Consider the following 19,724-nt stretch of genomic DNA (forward strand, 5'->3'; position numbering starts at 1 on the left):
ATTGTAATAAAACTAATTTTTGAGGTAGGTTTTGTTTTATTTTCTATTCTATTGCATTATTCGTATATTTACTCATTTCAGCAAGTCAACATGGCGGCTCCTTAGTTACAAAATGTCAACTTTGAATTGACGGAGGCTTACGAGAAAAACATGTAAATTAAAAATGGCAAATGTAGGGTTTGATAATTCAAAGAATTAAAAAGATTTGTTCTAGCAGTTATTCACGAACTAACCTACGCAAGATACATATTTTTTTAAATATTTGAGCTTTATCTAACAGGGAGTAAAACGAACAGCCACACACACAGCATACCCACTCTCGCTTCAGTTTTTAAATTACCGTATTTGTCCTATTAGAATCGAAATAATTCATGGAAGCCATAGATTGTTGGAAATTTACACATGGCCCGGGCCGTGATATTCGTTAAGGATAACGCTCAGGATGATATTCAAATATCACGGCCCAGGCCATTTGTAAATTTCCATCAATCTATGGCTTCCATGAATTATTTCTTAAATAAAAGATGAAAAATGGTCTGATTTTCAGGGTTTCTATAACAACTTATTATTCAAACAGTAACCTGCATAATTTCCGTCGAGGTTTTTTCAATCCAAAATAGATTGACGGATGTAATGTTATTAACTTGCATCAGGTCAATTTCTATCCGAAACAGTTCATATCATAAAACTCAATGATAAGTACATTCATCTTACCCTTTGGGTCTCCTTGTGGGGTTTTTCTTTGACCTTACGTAAAATAAATTTAATTTCTAATGAAGGTAAATATAAAAGAACGCATTGGACATAAAAAATGTTAAAGTAGGATTGACCGGATTATTTTCAATAACAAAATAAAGGCAACGGTAGTATACCGCTGTTCAAAACTCATAAATCCATGGACAAAAAACAAAATCGGATTAACAAACTATAACCGAGCGAAATGCATTAAATGTGAGAGGAGAACAACGACACAACACTGAAATGTAACACACACAGAAACGGACCCAGCATCAGACAAAATCCCACGAGAATAACAAATATAACATCAAAACCAAATACATGAATTTGGGATAGACAAGTACCGTGACACGTCTTATCGCAATGTAAATTTACACTCAAAGATAAGAGAAAACAAACGACGCAACGTTAAAATGTAACACACACAGAAACGAACAATAATATAACAATGGCCATCTTCCTGACTTGGTACAGGACCTTTTTAAAGGAAAACATGGTGGGTTAAACCTGGAAAAACATTCTTAGGGTAAAATTCACAATAAATGAAAAATCTTACCTTATTGTTTCATCTCTACTTTACAAAACAAATGCATTGTTTCTGTCAAAGAAATACTTAAAAACATACGGGTAACTTATAAAAAACCAGTGTTTCCGAGACAAAAGGATGCATTTGCATTGGTTAATGAAGGGGGTTGTTCTAAGTTAAATTTACTAACTTGGTTTAATGGACTTTTCACTAATCTTTTTACATTCGAGACAGACTCGGTCGAATTTTACCTGGCGAAAAATTCAAATCGGAATAGAAGCGGATTCAGAACGGGATTATCGGGACTAATTCGCTTAGAAACGGACGAATATCGGTGCTTCCTGGACACTATCTGATTGTTGTCGTGATCAAATTTTTTTTTTTACAAATTTTAATTTAAGTTTGAATTTCCCTCCACGATTCACAGGATCTTGATCGGACTTTTAATAAATTTTAATCGGGAATGGTCCTGTCAAGAACGGTAGTAAAAATCGTGAATGTGTGACCCCGGCTTAAGGAAACAACCATTTGACTTCAAAAGGGTGTGGGTGAGAATGAAAATATTCCGATCCCCAATTTGATAAAAACAAAAAAAAATGGTCATACAGATGATAAAAAAAATATTCTGAATCAAGAGTTTTCCCTTACATTATAGTGTTAAATATTGAAAAAAGTATTTGATAACCAGCATCGAGAAAAAAAGGAATAAAAACGTACGCGCGAAAAAAAATCTGACTCAGATAAAAACAATAACCCTCCCCTTTTTTTTAGTTAAGTGGTTGCTACTTTATGAAAGCCATTTTTATAATTTGCAGTAGTTTGAACATACTAGAGATGTCTCGATTACGCATTATAAAACGTTAGCTGCAGCAGCGTGTTTACAGCCGAAAATAAGGATTGAGATATTAGGGATCACTACATTTTATCCTTTCTGTTTGTTTCAAATGGTATTTCTTCTCCAAGGAGTATTTGGTAAAGGAATAGGGTAACGTTTTTTTTTAATTTGTTCTATGTGACGTTAAGCACGTTATTGCGTCAATGCCGTGAAATACGACAGAGCAATTTAATAAATAGCTCTTCTGTGAAATCTAAATAGTTCAGCTTTATGAAATTTATATCCATTGATTAGGCAGGTATTACTGTTTCCAAAAATATAAAAAAATATTCTTTAACTTTTCATAATAGTTTCAAATAATGATACAAATATTGCCAAAACGTCAAAAATATGCGTGTCAGACGTAACAAATTATTCGCAAAATAACTTTTGCGGGAATTTTTGTGGTCTAAAAAAGAGTTTAAAATCTGCGAAAATTCGCATGAATGATAAACGTCATATATAATTTATGAAGTCATTGCTGTTTTTTGTGTTGATGGAACGGTCAAAGTTGATTTTTTCAAAAATGAATAATCCTCGCCATGGTCAGGTTTTGGAAAATGGTAAGTTATCAAAAGTTACCGCTGTTTAAAATATCAGAAGATATAAAATTTTGTTTTCATAAATTATTCCTACAAAAGTGCTTAGATAGACCAATTAAAATCCGGAATTTTACAGCACTCGCACCACAAATAAAAACGCATTGGCTTCGGGAAAATGTCTTGCAAGATTGTCCAATGTCGAATTTCGCCGCTTTTTACCAAAACACTGTCAGTTTCAACGTCATTATATTAAATATTCAATTTGTAGCATACAAAATAGAGCTTTTGCGTAATTGTGCTTTCACCCCACAATACGATAACATACTTTTTGATAAGCTGTTAAGTCGAAATGACTTCGTTTTTTAACAAATCAAATGTCTTGCAAGTTTGTCCACTGAACAATTTTCTTACGTTTTGAACGTTTTCGATTCGGGACGCTAATACATATTTGTTTTCAAATTATTTCTAAAAGTTTGTTCTTTGTTTTGGTGTTAAACACCGCTACACGTATAAGCGACATTTGTTGTATTTTATTGACCTGTCATCATAGGTAGGAGAAGCCGGACATCAGGCGAGCTTTAGTTAAAATATTTGCAATAACTGTCGATTAGGATCGGAGTCGAACAAATATCGCCACGAGCGTATCTTAAAATCGCCGCAGGCTTTTTATCACTTTATATGAACTCATTATGCCAATCACCCTCCTTGGCCATCGAAATTGAAAGCAGTTCGTAATATCATATGATGTACATGTATGAACGATATTTCATTGTTTTTAAATAACAAGTACGGTTCGATTTCATGTTTTCAGATCAGAGGACAAAACAAAATAACAAAATTACAAATTTTGAAAATAGATAGAATCATAGAAACCACGATAAGAACTGTAATATATAATAGTAGTTATAATCAAATAGAAAATGAATAATTTAGTTATCTTAAATGAAAAGAAAAAAAAACATATGGTCATTTGTCAATAAATAGGTAAAATATTTCAGATGACTGGGGTTGTTCATTTAACCAAGATTCTAAAGTTGAGAAAGGGCTATATTACTAGAGGATAAAAGATCAACCGTTTATTTTCAAACTTGTAAAGCGTAGAACTGCGATTTACTATTCATCTGCAACACGGTTTATTTGTGCTGAAATTGAAGGGGTCAGTAAAATGGTTGTACCTGAGGAGTTACACCTCGATATTATATAAAGCTTGTAAACATATCAGATGAATATAATTATTTTTCACGAAATCATTCTCTTTCTTGATTTAATTACTCCGTTGTAAACAATAAACTTTTTCATTAAAATCTTTTAACTTATCATCACACACATCCCTCCCCCTCTCCCCCAAAAAACACCAAAAAAAACCAACAACATTAAAAAAAAAACAAAAAAGATAAAAGCACAAAACATAAAAACTATGTTATTTAAGCAACATGAATTGCTTCCTCCCTTCCCTCTTTTCTTAAATTTAAAAGGGTGACCAACGCATTATATAATATACTATTAATACGCACTTTTTTCTCAACCAAATACCTATTTTGTATTGTTTATTTTTGCTTAAGTAACTACCAGTAGGACATATTTCATACGTATTCAAGACTTTGAAGTATCCATATCGATCAAAAATGATTACAAACAAAACGAACAAAGTATACTCGATTACCGACGTAAAACGTCAAATGACGTTACCAATTGGGACGCAATATCGTGCGTAACGTCATGTGTTATTTAACGGATCTGAGATACTAGACAAACATATCATTTACCTCACACTTTTTTTAGTCATGCATTTATGCGTGAATCGTTGTTTGAGTAAAGACCAGTGGCGAATATTTCTGTGTTCGTCAAGTCGATTCCGGAACACCTTTTCAAATGAATAAGGCAGCATCTATTTACTTCTTTTTTTGGGAAGGGAGAGTGGGAGCGGTTTGGGGGGGGGGGGGGGGGGTAGGGGGGCGTGGGCTATTAATTTTTTTTCAGGACAAATTTTGGTAACAAGTCGAAATCAATTTTAGCATTACATAGTGACATCTGAGGGTGAAACAAAAAAAAATTTTCACGGCCCAAAACTGGAAACTGTTTTTGTTTCCAAAACAAAATCCATAGCTCACCAACCCACCCCCTTGCCTTTATGTTTTATACTCAACTACAATAGCAACCCCCAACCCCCCTCCCCCCGGAAAATCAATTGGTTCCTGCCTTATGGGTTCGGCAATGATGCTGCATTGAGTCTGGATCAGGGGTTAAGGTTCATGTGGACCCTATGGCTAAAATGGCCGTATTTTCACCTCAAAATTTACTCTGAGTACAGACAAACCTGCGCATCTGTAAAAAAATGCAGGCATAGCATGCCCTAGATTAATGAATTTTAAGTATGTTTTATGTTTTAGAAAAATAAAAACTTACCAGGATTTTGCCGTGCACTTTTTTTCATTCCTCCGGAAGGTGCCAAAATAAACTAAGTTGGGAAACAGGTTTGAGAACTTCCCCACAGGTAAAAACTAAAGTGAGCATTTTTAATTGACATTGACATTAGATGGACAATAGATACCTGACAATAATTGGTTAATTAAACTGTGTTCCTGAGTGGACCATATCAAGGTAAACTCAACTGTTTGTTAATTTTATCATCTTCTGCAGAGACGAAAAAAAGTGTACGGCAAAATCCACTTAAGTTATGAATTTTCTAAATCATACAATGCATTTGAATTTTATTTATCTAGGGCATGCTATGCCTTAAAACTTTTCCAGATGCACAGGTTTGCCTGTACTCAGATAAAATTTTGAGGTGAAAATACGGCCATTTTAGCCATAGGGTCCACATGAACCTTAATAAAGTACGTAATTTTTTTTTAACAAAAACAAATCTGTTAAATTTAGACAACAATTTCTGTAAAGAACTATACTAATAATTATCAAAAAAATCAATTTTACTCAAAAATAGTTTCCTCCTTAAATATATACACGGTAAAACTGATGTCCTAAATGCCGAGTTTTGTGTACACTTAACCTACACAAGGCCTACATTGACTATCGACTGTGTGTAGATAAAACATGATTTAACCTATACATGTCAACATTGAGTTTTATCAATGGGAACGCATTTGTGTTTAGTTTACGTGTGAGTTACACTAACACAACACCGAATTTAGGTCAATGTGAACACGGCCATAGACAACCATAATAGACATTCAAGTGGAGCAAGAAATTGAAATGGCTACAGTTCAACAGTCAATAACATCTTGAAATGTCTTTGTGAAGCCATGATCTAAATCCAGGAAAGGGTAGTAACCACTCGGCCATCTGAGTCGTCAGCTTGACCAGATGAAGGTGCACGAAAAAGTACTATACAGGGAGATTACCATTTATGGAATGAATGTTTAACAATTAGCGGTACTATCTACGCATTTACCTGTCGTTTATCAAAAACTGCGCAATTAGATGGGTCATCCCTTGAAATGAGATCCATCATTGATGTTCTAGTGTAGATTGTACATAGAGAACCCGGAGAGGAATGAGGATGCACACTTCATTTAAATCTTCTTTCTTTTGTGGGTTACATGTACATTATTTTAGTGAGCCAGTTCCAACATCCAGACACTACCCCCTCCCACATCAAGATTGAGACAATATATAGACAGAACAGTTTCATCAGACACTATTCAATAAGATACAGGTTAAAGACTTATAATTAAGTTGGGAGTCCTACTCAACTACAAATGCAAGAGCATATTATTTTAATGTCTAATTAACTTTTAGCGGCATTTTCCAAGATCAGTAGAATGAGGTTCAGGCACATATAAAATCAGTTGTGACAAAATTATATCCAGTTTTTTTGTCTAAACATTTTAGACAAATTCGACTTGAACCATTTATGATGCGCTTTAGACTTACGTGTTGGTTCACCATGTTGCTACTCATGAACAAGGACAGTGGTAATTGCTTATGAAGGCTATGTTTATATTGGAGAGCATGGAACATGGTTTAGTTTCACCATTGGTGAAACCAGCAGGTTGTGCACTACGGTAATACCATGCTGTGTTAAATGTGGCGGTTTCTGTTGTCCAATCGAAAATGTATCCATTGAAGACATATTTGTGGTCTTCGATTGTTGTCTGTTCTATGGGCGGGTTGTCGTCTCTTTGACACATTCCCCATTTCCATTCTCAATATTACCTTATACAATACAAAAACAGCCAGTTCATAAAACTTTTAATCAACTTGGATCGGGTTGAAAAGATACATATACATATCAACAGGTCAACGTCTTCAGTATTTAACTTGCTTATTTATCCACATTATTATTAGTAAAATAATAAAGCTTAATACAAAAACATATAAAACCTTTCAACTACATAAGTGTCCTTACAAACAACGGTATATTGCTGGGTCTTCCATATGCTTCACGAAACCTCTTTTTAAGTTATTAACATCTATGTTATCAGGAATCAAAGACGGGCTTCAAAGTTATTGTGAAACTGCCTATTCTAGAGTAGGTGTGAATCAGATGTGGATACTTAAAAAGTCAAAAGATCTTTTAGAGTACATACAATCTAACTCTCTTTCATCTTGTAACAGTATTAAAACATTTGAATTTTCTACTCTTTGCACAAGTTTTCCACATAACATACTATAAGACAAATTGAAAAAGTTGGTATTGCTTTGCTTCATAAAATAGAATGGCCAACGTAGATACAAGTATCTTGTCTAAGAGAGGGATAAATCCTACTTTGTAAAGGATCATTCTGATTCAAACAAAAAATTCTCTGAAACTGATATTATCAAGATGCTTGATCCTTGGCTCACACCGATCAACAAGCTATACAGGGCCCCAAAATTACTAGTGTAAAACCATTCAATCCAAATTCAGACAGGTGCAAACATTTGCAGCTGGATTGAACGTTTTAATGAATCCAAACCTTCTCCCTTTTTCTGAAACAATAGCACAACATCACAACATAAACAAAACATACGATAAAATATCAATTGGCAGGCTTAACTCAATCAAAAAACGTAAATGTATACACTATGAATGAATAAATTTGATCTGCGATATCTGAATGTAAATGCACAGTTAATAAAATATTAGGGACAAGCGTTCAAGGCCAAAAAGCAAACAAACAAGTCCAAACCAAGTCATGGCAAGACACCACTGCGAAATATTTAACCCTTCGAAAATATTCAATTTAGGAAAAAAAAAAAAGGTTTTAATAATACAGGTTAATCTTGAAGTTTATACAAATGTAGTAAGGAGAAGTGAAAATTTGTAGATATTCCAAATAATCAAAGCTGGTATATATACAAATTTTCAGCAATCCAGAAAATGGATACCCACGAAAATAAATGAATCTACAGTACACTCAGAAAAAAATGTAGAACAACATTTTTCATGGTAGCCCTCCATCCCTTCTTTAATGATTTTATTGGCTTTTGAGGTGAATGTTGACATTTTTGTGCTTTGTAAAAAGTATAACCATTAAACATGTTAAAGGTAGGATGTGGAATACTTGAACGTGGAAAATGGGGAAGATGTCCGCATGTTGATTTATATTTAAGAATGATGTTCTTGTCCCGATGATAAAATTTAGTAAATGTTTTGACTACTTTGTGATATCGAAAACCCTGGTGTAATAGTTTTCAGTAATACAGAGATTTTTTTGTTAAAATCGAATACGTAGTTTATACACGAGTTAATCGAACACATTGAGTTATATAAACACAAAGATGTTGTCATTCCTGTTTACAAATGAATAATTAACAAAGGGAAATGAAAAATCATCTGTTTTATCATATATTTTGGTATTACGCTTTCCGTTAAAGATATAATAGATACGAAGATTCTGGAACGGGTAGTGTTAATTGTTAGTATTAGCTTTATTTAAAGTCAGTTCATCTAAAAAAAGAAGATGTGGTATAATTGCCAATGAGACAACTATCCACAAAAGACCAAAATGACACAAACATTTATAACAACTATAGGTCACCGTACGGCCTTCAACCATAGGCAAAGCTCATACCGCATACTCAGCTATTAAAGGCTCCGATACGACAATGTATAACAATTCAAACAAGAAAACAAACGGCCTTATTTATGTAAAAAAAAAAATGAACGAAAAACAAATATGTAACACATAAACAAACGACAACCACTGAATTACAGGCTCCTGACTTGGGACAGACACATACATAAATAATGTGGCGGGGTTAAACATGTTAGCGGGGTTCCAACCCTCCTCCTATCCTGTGACAGTGCTATAACAGTACAACATAAGAACGAACTATAAAAATCAGTTGAAAAAGGTTTAACTCATCAGATAGACAAAAAATACAAGTGGACTGTTTAGTGTAAATACTTAAATTTTAATTATTGAGTGCCTAGTATATATATATATTACGGATTACAAATGTGTCGAGGTTTGTGATTGGATAACAACACAGAGATGTCAGTATATATTCAGGAAACTGCCGGGGTATAAACTCTAAGCCGGGAATGTCACAATATATACCCTGTCTGAGACCTGAATAACATATAATATTTTTTTTTCTGTGACTGTATCTTACATTAATTTGTAGGATTCATGCCTTATATATCATGTACTGCAGTAGATCCCCCCCCCATAAAAATCAAATGGTAGCTCCCTTACAAGGCGTCAAAATTCTTTTTGTATCCACTTTTTGAAGTATTTATATTTTAGTTATTCCCCTTTGCCCATGGCACTTATCGATCATAAATCATAAAAACTTCCAAGCATGAACTATACGTACACTGTACCAATCAGTATACAACCAACAGAGTTGAAACGGAAGTCAAAACCTGAGATATTGAATACAAATTTCAGAGGCGAATTTAGGGAGCGAGGGGGCCTGCACCACACACACCCCAAACTGTTTTTGTGGAAAAATTTGGTTGCTTATCTATATAGGGAATCACTGAATCGTGACTGGAGCGGGTCCCCTACCAGTATGAAAAATTCTGGATCAACCACTGAATATTATGATGTCTCTATAGAAACGCATAAACTTGTAAACATCGAATCAGGGACATGTATATACTCTGATGGATGTCACATGTTCAATAGGATCTGCTTCAATCTAATTAAAAACCGATATCTCATGCTCCCGTTTTCTGATATGTCCTTCCGGAGCATCTGAGATCACCCACAGTTTTTAGAAGAGTTCGTGTTGCTTAGTCTTTGGTTTTCTATGGTGTTTCTTGTGTTTACTATTATTTGTCTGTTAGTCTTTTTCCTTTCACTGCCATGGCGTTGTCAGTTTATTTTTCTATCTATGAGTTCGACTGTCCCGCTGGTATCTTTCGCCACTCTTTTACAATATTGCACAGTCTACAATTTAGTATTTACATGGACAGTTTCTACAACTCCAGTATGTTTAACGAGATTTGTCAAAATTATTCGATTTGTTTTAAAGTCTAATAACGGTCTCACTATAATTAGCGACAAGAAGGGACAGGCAAGAAAAATAATTTAGCGTCAAGAAAAATATTTAGCGACAATATTTTTTATTTAATTATAAATAATACTACGTATATTTAATAAGTAATACCTTTGAAACGTTTGGAATGAAATAGATCGAATTTGATTGTCTTAACCATGGCATTTATCAGACGAATACGAGAAAACCGAGGGGTTTTCCTAATTGACTTTTTATCACAAGGAAAGTATTTATACATATATATGCAAGATGCAGTCTTCTGTGCGTTAAAATGGTGGTTTCCATCTCATTTAAACAAGACATTGATAATTAATGCAAAATGAAAGCTTTCGGTAATTTCAGTGACGGATTCAGAGGGCGGCGTAGAGGGCGTACGCACCCCCCCCCTCTTTTTTTTTTGCTCGGACCTTTTTTTTGGGGGGAGTGATTAATCAGACTAGACTTCGTGAACTTTGCCATTTCCCATGTATTTAATTTTTATACGACAATTATTTACTTATAATTATATTTTTCGCTGGTATTTACTGATTGTCAAAGTCATGTGATTTGCTATGGTGGAGTTAACCAATGCGTTGAAAAAACGTCACTTAGTCATTTTGAAAATCAAATTACAGTGACACATTGCTTAGGCTGAGGATGTCATGACAATCATGAAAACCTTCAAAGCGACATAGGACTAAGCAAGAAAGTATTGACTTCTATTTCACTATTCTACCAAACAGAAAAATAATAGTAAGTACTCTATAGATACAATTTGGAAATTAGTATGGCGTTCATTATCACTGAACTAGTATATATTTGTTTAGGGGCCAGCTGAAGGACGCCTCCGGGTGCAGAAATTTCTCGCTACATTGAAGACCCGTTGGTGACCTTCTGCTGTTGTTTTTTTATTTGGTCGGGTTGTTGTCTCTTTGACACATTCCCCATTCCATTCTCAATTTTATTACACTCTCATGAAAAAAAATATCCCACAATATTATTTACCTACGAAAACATGTTAAACCCCAAATTCCCCAGCCTATTTTATAAATAATGAAGTTGAATAACCTCAACCCCAGTCAGTATAAGATCTAGAAAGATTTCAAGTCTCAGGTAAGAACCATTTGATTTCAGGAGGCATTTTGAGATATTTGAGAGAAAAAATTGACTCTGATTCTTGCCTTAAACAAAAATTATTTAGCATTAAATGAACTTGATGTTTGCACCTGTCCTAAGTCCGGAATCTGATGTACAGTAGTTGTCGTTTGTTAATGTAATATATACGTGTTTCTCGTTTCTCGTTTTCTTTTTATGTAGATTAGGCCGTTGGTTTTCCCGTTTGAATGGTTTTACACTAGTAATTTTGGTGTAAATACTGAAATCTTCATTATTGAGAGCCTAGTTTATATAATATATCATCCAAATATCTAAAAATGTTATAATTAATTGTTCTTATCAGATGTTGTACGTTTCGATGGGTCTTTGATGATTTTAGTCAAATTGTAACTCATAAAAATAAAGAAACAGGTCAGCAGCTTACACTTATTTTATGGTTTTTTTTAGCCCCAAAAAAGATCCCCAAAAAAATTTCGTGTCGCTCCGCTCGGCGAACTTTATAATCCTTCGTCCCCTTTGAAAATCCTGGATCCCGGCGCCCCTGAATTTGACATTAAATTTTGTTACGCGCAAGACAAATGCAGGATATCAAGTGTCGTAAATGATGAAAAATTAATGATAAACCGACCACAAATTAAATAAACTGGGAAACAGTGCGTCTTAAAAAGTGAAAAAAATATTATGAGAAGACATAAACCATTAATCTGAGACTACTAAAACAGGTTTAGATAAACCATAAAGTGGATATAGCGGGTAGCAGATAAGTTAGCTTTCAAGATTAATTAACGGCGTGACTGACAGTTTTAAATATGCTATCAGAGACACATAATGCAGTTAGGCAGCAACCATTTGATTTTCGGAGGGGGGGGGGGGCTATGGATTTTTGTTTTGAAAAAAAAGTTTGTTTCCAGTTTTTGGAGAAAGAAAAAATATTTGTTTTTGACTCTGAGAAAAAAATGTTTTGTTTCACCCTCAGCTGCCACTATATGTAATGCTAAAATTGAAAGAAAAAAATGTTCTCGACTTGTCGTCAAAAAAATAGATTGTCTTTCGCCAAAAAAAAAAAGATTGTCCTTCGCCATAGCCCAGCCCCCCCCCCCACCCCCCACCCCCACCCCACCCCCCCCCCCCCCCCCCGAAAATCAAATGGTTGCTGCCTTATCCATTATATTTCTCTGATGCATGGGGGGCACTTGCTATACAATTAGAGGTAAGGATGAGCCGCTGGAATAGGTCACGTTTCATGCTCTATGATGTAAGAAAAGGGTGAGAAATTCAGATTAAATATATCAATAGGTTGATCTGATCACTTGCTTGATTATATCATAAGTATCTGAAAGTAATCAAATGTCCGTACTTGTTCTTGATGCGGTTAAACCACAGTCGTAAATGCATCAGTTATTTGTCAAACCAATTAAACTCTATTTATTCTGATGTGGTATTTTCACTTATGCCAGTGATAGATGCAATAGATCCAACTATTTTTACATTTGCACCTAATTAACATTCAAGGGTTTTTATACATAAAACATGATAACAATTATTTAAATAAATTCCATTGTGACAGCGTCCTTTAGGAGGGAACGGCAATGAAACTTTTTATCAGTTTTTAATTAATATTTAAACATGTTAAAATCAGTGAAGGTGTTGCACTCTGGGGTGATATTACATTTAATATCTGACCGTAGATGTAATACCATCTATGATCTGACCAAACGTCTTTTATATGTGTTGTATTTTGGAATTGAAATATCTTTATAATGAAAGATGTAAAATGGGAATAAGAAAAAAGTGTTTATTGTGAAATTTATTGTGATATTATTGCGACTATTTTGCTTCTTAACAAGAACGTGATGGTGAGCGGGAAAAATATTGAAATATATCTATAGGTCTGTTTTTTGTTAATCAATATATGACAAGGTATATATTTTTGATTAACAAAATATACGAAAATGGTGGGGTACTTGATGTCTCAGCTGCTCACCCCTACAAAAAAAAAAAGAAGTTTTGAAGTGCCCCCGGGAGCTCTGATGTTATCTGTCAGTGGTATGTTAACATTATCTTCGTAAAAAGTTCATAAACATTTGGCACAATAATACTTTATTAACAATGTTGTGATAAAGCCGACATTTTTTCTTCTAATCATATATATCATAGCCTTATCTATGATCTAATAACTTTTCCATATTAATTATTTACAAAAGCCATTTCCGGGTGTGTATGCTGACTGATACTGGTGTGGGAGTCTGCGCACTCCTACAGCGGCCTCCTCGAATGGGCATGTGAAAGAGAAAGAGGAACTTGAAAACAGTGATTTTCGTCTATATTTTGAGGTATTATCATGGAGATCCCTTCTCACATACACTTATTTCTCTTGTTAATACATGTATGTTATAGTGTCAGATTGATTAAAACTTTACTGTGATTCGTCAAAATCTCCTTTATAAATGTGATTCAACAGAGGTTACATGTATATTGTTACCATTATTTTTTGAAAAAAATTAATGTGATTAGTCTGTCAATTTTATTTTATAGTCTTTATATGAAAGTGCACATTTTTTCGTCATATGCTCCAAAAATTACTGTTTATTTTGCCAGACTTTTGACCTTTATTCATCATGAAGGACATTTTGTGTATATAATATTCTGGTGGATGGAGTTAGTATTTGTGTGATCATTGGCGGATCCAGAAATTATCATTAGTTGGGGCCCGCTCCAGTCATGCTTCAGTGATTCCCTATATAAGCAACCAATTTGTTTCTCAAAAAGGGCCCCCCCCCCTAAATCCGTCTCTGGTGATAAGTAAATATATATATTGGTGGTGGTGGATGTCACTCCAGCTATAATTGCAGGTGTGCCTTGACTGGCAGAATTTATTATACAGATAGCAGATTACAGATACCCCCATTTCCACCCTCAACTATTTAACTTTGGTGCAATACCCTTAGGGACCACATCAAAAGATCAATGAAGGATAAAAAACTTAATTCAAATAGTTTGGGGGTAGAGGGGTTAACTCGCTCTAAGTTTTGTTTATCCTACATCGATTTTACATATATCCATATGGGTCAAACAATTTTTCCCAAATTAAGTTAAGAGGGGTGTAGGGGGGTCAGTAAAAAAACTATCTGAATTAAGTTTTTTATCCTAAATTGAACTTTTGATGTCGTCCCTTAATATGTGATTGCTCTTAAAAATGTATTAAGTTGCTGTTTGAGTTTGATAGCCATTTGATATATTACATGTGTCAGTGGCAGATCCAGGAATTTTCATAAGTGGGGGCCCACTGACTGACCTAAAAGGTCCAGTCATGCTTCAGTGATTCCCTATATAAGCAACCATTTTTTTTCCCAAAAAGGGGGGGGGGGGCGGTATGGTATTCACATTATTGGTTTATTTCATCAATGTCTTTGTAGAGTTAAAAAATCAGTGAATCCCAATCAAATATTTTTTTAAGAGTTATGCTCCTTGAAAATATTGATTTCATGGAAAATATCATATCTCAAATATTTAAATCTTTCCTGAATTTTATGAAACTTATATCATATGTTTACATCAGCAATGTCTTTGACAAGCTTGACAAATTGGAAAATCAGTGCAAAGCAATTATTTTAAATACATATATACCTCTGGAAATATTAATCATATTATATTTTATGACAAATTGCCTGATAAGTGGTCTAATGTATACAAGATTTGCCAGATTTTTATGAAATTTATATAACAGATATAGGAAGATGTGGTGTGAGTGCCAATGAGACAACTCTCCATCCAAATAACAATTTAAAAAGTAAACCAGTATAGGTTAAAGTACGGCCTTCAACACGGAGCCTTGGCTCACACCGAACAACAAGCTATAAAGGGCCCCAAAATTACTAGTGTAAAACCATTCAAACGGGAAAACCAACGGTCTAATCTATATAAACAAAACGAGAAACGAGAAACACGTATATATTACATAAACAAACGACAACTACTGTACATGTTTTTTATCAACAATGTGTCAGTGCCAATTTATAATTTTAAAAGAGTTATGTCCCTTGGACATGTTGGATATGTTGATTATATGGATAATTGTGTTTTAAGCACTCATATTTACTTTTCTTGATAGATTTTTTTCGTAGTCCTGAAAAAAGTTTTGATCAAATATTTTTAAAAGTCAAATATCATGAATATATATGTTCCAGACCATATGACTTTATTCATGTATTTTATCTATTAAAAGTTGCTTGAAAAAAAAATTGACCAAAAGAGGAAGTTGTCTAAATTACTATTTTTATACACCAGTTTACGGGACGTATTATGGTATACATTTGTCTGTTTGTAGTCAACATGTGGACATTAACTCAAAAAACCTTTAACACAATGTTTAACCAATTTGCTTAAAACTTAAATGAACTGTTCATATCTATAGACATGAGCTCCATTTTGTTTTTTATAAACTTTTGGTTTTACGTTTATGGGGTTTTATTCATTAAAAAATTGGGGGGGGGGGGGGAGTTGTGTTCTTTTTCGGACATTAACTGATAATTGCAATTATCATGAAACTTTGGCCAGGTTGGCAAATTGTTTACAAATGGTTTATATCTATCATGTCTATTGACCTAGATGTAAGCTCCCTTTTCATTTTTATGAATTTTAGATTTTTTGTTTTGACTCTTTGAGTTATGGGGTTTTATTCATAGATAAAGGGGGGGATACTCAAGATTGGGACAATGACTTAAAAATGCATCCTGAAGTTCTCATGAAACTTTGGTGAATTGGTTATATCTTTTTGTTATATCTATAATAGATGTTAAGCTCCCTTTTGATTTTGTTAAGTATCTTATATATATATATGACATTGAGAAGTTATTGAACTTAATTCTAAAGGGCATATATCATGCACTCGTAGCGCAACTATTTATTTAAAGAATGGACTAAATAGCATTAAAGGGGCACTAGCTGTCATTTTCATGTTAATCCATTTGACTAAAACTTTCATGTTTGATTTATAAATAGCCATGTAAAAGATTCATCCAAATTATAAAAAGTCTAAAATAAAAAAAATACAGGGCATGGTCTCCATAATACCTCTAATGGTCAGAAAGCTATTTAGATAGAAAGCTAACTCGTGCAATAAGATTTTTTTAGGTCTGTTTAATTTCTTATTACAGATAAGAAATATATATAGGTTAACCATTATTTTAACTTGTATTACATGTGTATTAGAATGAGTTTTTTGTGGATTGAATTCGAAACAGCCATTAAAATGATTTACCTTTCTTTCACTTATAATTCTTACGTTATTTTCCTTTAAATAACGGAAAAGGCCCAACTCATGCATTATCCATAATAACTCTCTAGCTAAGAGGTTAAATTGAAATTCACATGAATTTGTCAGATTCAATGAGATCGACTTATTCACTTGCAAGTGAATAACTCATCTTCAATGCTTCTTATTTAATTAATTTGACAAAATTGAACCATATTGGCTGTGAAAAAGAGAATTATTATTTCACTATTTCACTATCATTATTGATTGAACATGTGAGCTTTCTAACTTAAGGTTCTTATTTTTTTTTAAGCCGAGTCGACTTACTAATGGCTATCTTAATAAGACAACAGGACAGGGATCAAGATACATGTAAAACAATGAGTATGATGTCTATGTTTGGACCATTTTGAATTATTATCTTCTACCTGAAAGACTACTCTCTCACTATGGCATCTCTTTCTGTAGAGGAAGAAAACTATGTTCGAATGAGTTTGTTACTGACAGGAATTTCTCCACGTGCTGTAAGAATCTGTTTTGACCATGACTTAGCTCCAGATCGTTTAGAGGACTTGCTGAAGAAGGAGTATAACAAACTATTGGAATTGAGCAAAGAATATCTAATCAATCAATCACAGTGGAACCTCCTGTTTCCAAGATTTCCAGGTAAGCCAGTGCAGAAATAAAAAGTTCATGATGATTTTAGCCCACATGCCCAAAAAGTGGATAAATATTGGTAAAATGCATTTGTATGTCCCACCTACAATAGTAGAGGGTCATTATGTTTTTAGCTCACCCGGCCCGAAGGGCCAAGTGAGCTTTTCTCATCACTTGGCGTCCGGCGTCTGTCGTTAACTTTTACAAAAATCTTCTTCTCTGAAACTACTGCGCCAAATTAAACCAAACTTGGCCATCATTGATGTATCTAGTATAAAAGGAGTAAGTTCGGTAAGGGCCATATTTGGCCCCAATTATAAAGTTCATAGTTACAAGACAATAAATGTTTTAAGTTGCCTTAAAGACATGTTAAAAAGTTAAACAGAACTGTTGTTGTCAAAATTTAATTCTAACACGTTGATTTTTAAATCAAAAAAAGGTCAAAATAAGCGATTTTGGTGAAATTTGACAAATTCAGCAAGATTTCAACCAAATGAAGGACCAGGAAACATAGAGCGCAGGCGTCGACAAGCTTAAGATTCAAATAAGACATGTGAAATGTCTTCCCAAACATTATTTTAAAAGATCTTTGTTGTCGACGCATGCGCTCTATGTTTCCTGTCCAATTATCTATGGAAATTTACCCATTTTCATAGATTTTTTCGTGAAAAATCAACACGAGTACAACTTGTGACGTCATAATGAAACGCAGAAACGTAAAATTTTCAACAAAATGGTTTATATCCTAGCTAGTCAATGTATTAGCTGTAATTTATCGTGATATTGGTCGATAAATCTGAATTTGAAATTTACGCTAAAAAAGGGAGCCATTTTAGGACCTTTTCGAACATACTCTTTTGTGTTTTTTTACCCGGCCAACCAACCAAGATGGCCACTATGGCTAAAAATAGAACATAGGGGTAAAATGCAGTTTTTGGCTAATAACTCAAAAACCAAAGCATTTAGAGCAAATCTGACATGGGAGTTCAATTGTTTATCAGGTCAAGATCTATCTGCCCTGAAATTTTCAGATGAATCAGACAACCCATTGTTGGGTTGCTGCCCCTAAATTGGTAATTTTAAGGAAATTTTACTGTTTTTGGTTATTATCTTGAATACTATTATAGATGGAGATAACTGTAAACAGCAATATTGTTCAGCAAAGTAAGATTTACAAATAAGTCAGCATGACCAAAATGGTCAGTTGACCCCTTTAGGAGTTATTGCCCTTTATAGCCAATTTTTAACCATTTTTCGTAAATCTTAGTTAACTTTTACAAAAATCTTCTTCTCTGAAACTACTGGGCCAAATTTAACCAAATGTAGCCGGAATCATTATTAGGCTATCTAGTTTAAAATTTGTGTTTTGTGACCGGGGAAAGCAACCAAGATGGCGGCTACGGCTAAAAATAGAACATAGAGGTAAAATGCAGTTTTTGGCTTACAACTCAAAAACCAAAGCATTTAGAGCAAATCTGACTGGGGTAAAATTGTTTATCAGGTCAAGATCTATCTGCCCTGAAATTTTTAGATGAATCGGACAACTCGTTGTTAGGTTGCTGCCCCTAAATTGGTAATTTTAAGGAAATTTTACTGTTTTTGGTTATTATCTTGAATTTTATTATAGATGGAGATAAACTGTACACAGCAATAATGTTCAGCAAAGTAAGATTTACAAATAAGTCAACATGACCAAAATGGTCAATTGACCCCTTTAGGAGTAATTGCCCTTTATAGCCATTTTTTAACCATTTTTCGTAAATCTTAGTTAACTTTTACAAAAATCTTCTTCTCTGAAACTACTGGGCTAAATTTTACTAAATATAGCCAGAAGCATTATTAGGCTATCTAGTTTAAAATTTGTGTTTTGTGACCGGGGAAACCAACCAAGATGGCCGCTACGGCTAAAATTGAACATAGGGATAAAATGCAGTTTTTGGCTTATAACTCAAAAACCAAAGCATTTAGAGCAAATCTAACTGGGGTACAATTGTTTACAGGTGAAGATCTATCTGCCCTGAAATTTTCAGATGAATCAGACAACCCAATGGCCATTGTTGGGTTGCTGCCCCTAAATTGGTAATTTTAAGGAAATTTTACTGTTTTTGGTTATTATCTTGAATATTATTATAGATGGAGATAAACTGTAAACAGCAATAATGTTCAGCAAAGTAAGATTTAAAAATAAGTCAACATGACCAAAATGGTCAGTTGACCCCTTAAGGAGTTATTGCCCTTTATAGCCAATTTTTAACCATTTTTCGTAAATCTTAGTTAACTTTTACAAAAATCTTCTATTCTGAAACTACTGGGCCAAATTTTACCAAACATAGCCAGAATCATTATTAGGCTATCTAGTTTATAAAATGGTGTTTTGTGACTGGGCAAACCAACTAAGATGACCGCTTTGGCTAAAAATAGAACATAGGGGTAAAATGCAGTTTGGCTCATAACTCAAAAACCAAAGCATTTATAGCAAATCTGACAGAGTAAAATTGTTTATCTGGTCAAGATCTATCTGTCCTGAAATTTTTAGATGAATCGGACAACTCGTTAGGTTGCTGCCCCTAAATTGGTAATTTTAAG

At 33.8% G+C, this 19,724-nt stretch overlaps 1 protein-coding gene across 1 annotated transcript in view; it reads left to right on the plus strand.

Moving 5' to 3' along the window:
- Positions 1–13,441: 13,441 nt before the first annotated feature.
- Positions 13,442–19,724, plus strand: part of LOC139502504 (serine/threonine-protein phosphatase 6 regulatory ankyrin repeat subunit B-like) — a 45,393-nt gene continuing 39,110 nt past the window's right edge. Inside the window, exons 1-2 of the mRNA XM_071291987.1 lie at positions 13,442–13,560; positions 16,795–17,147. Coding sequence (XP_071148088.1) covers positions 16,931–17,147 — 217 coding nt within the window. The 5' untranslated portion in view covers positions 13,442–13,560; positions 16,795–16,930. The remainder of the gene's footprint in view (positions 13,561–16,794; positions 17,148–19,724) is intronic.

The sequence above is a fragment of the Mytilus edulis genome, chromosome 14 (genome assembly GCF_963676685.1).
Source record: "Mytilus edulis chromosome 14, xbMytEdul2.2, whole genome shotgun sequence".
NCBI lineage: Eukaryota > Metazoa > Mollusca > Bivalvia > Mytilida > Mytilidae > Mytilus > Mytilus edulis.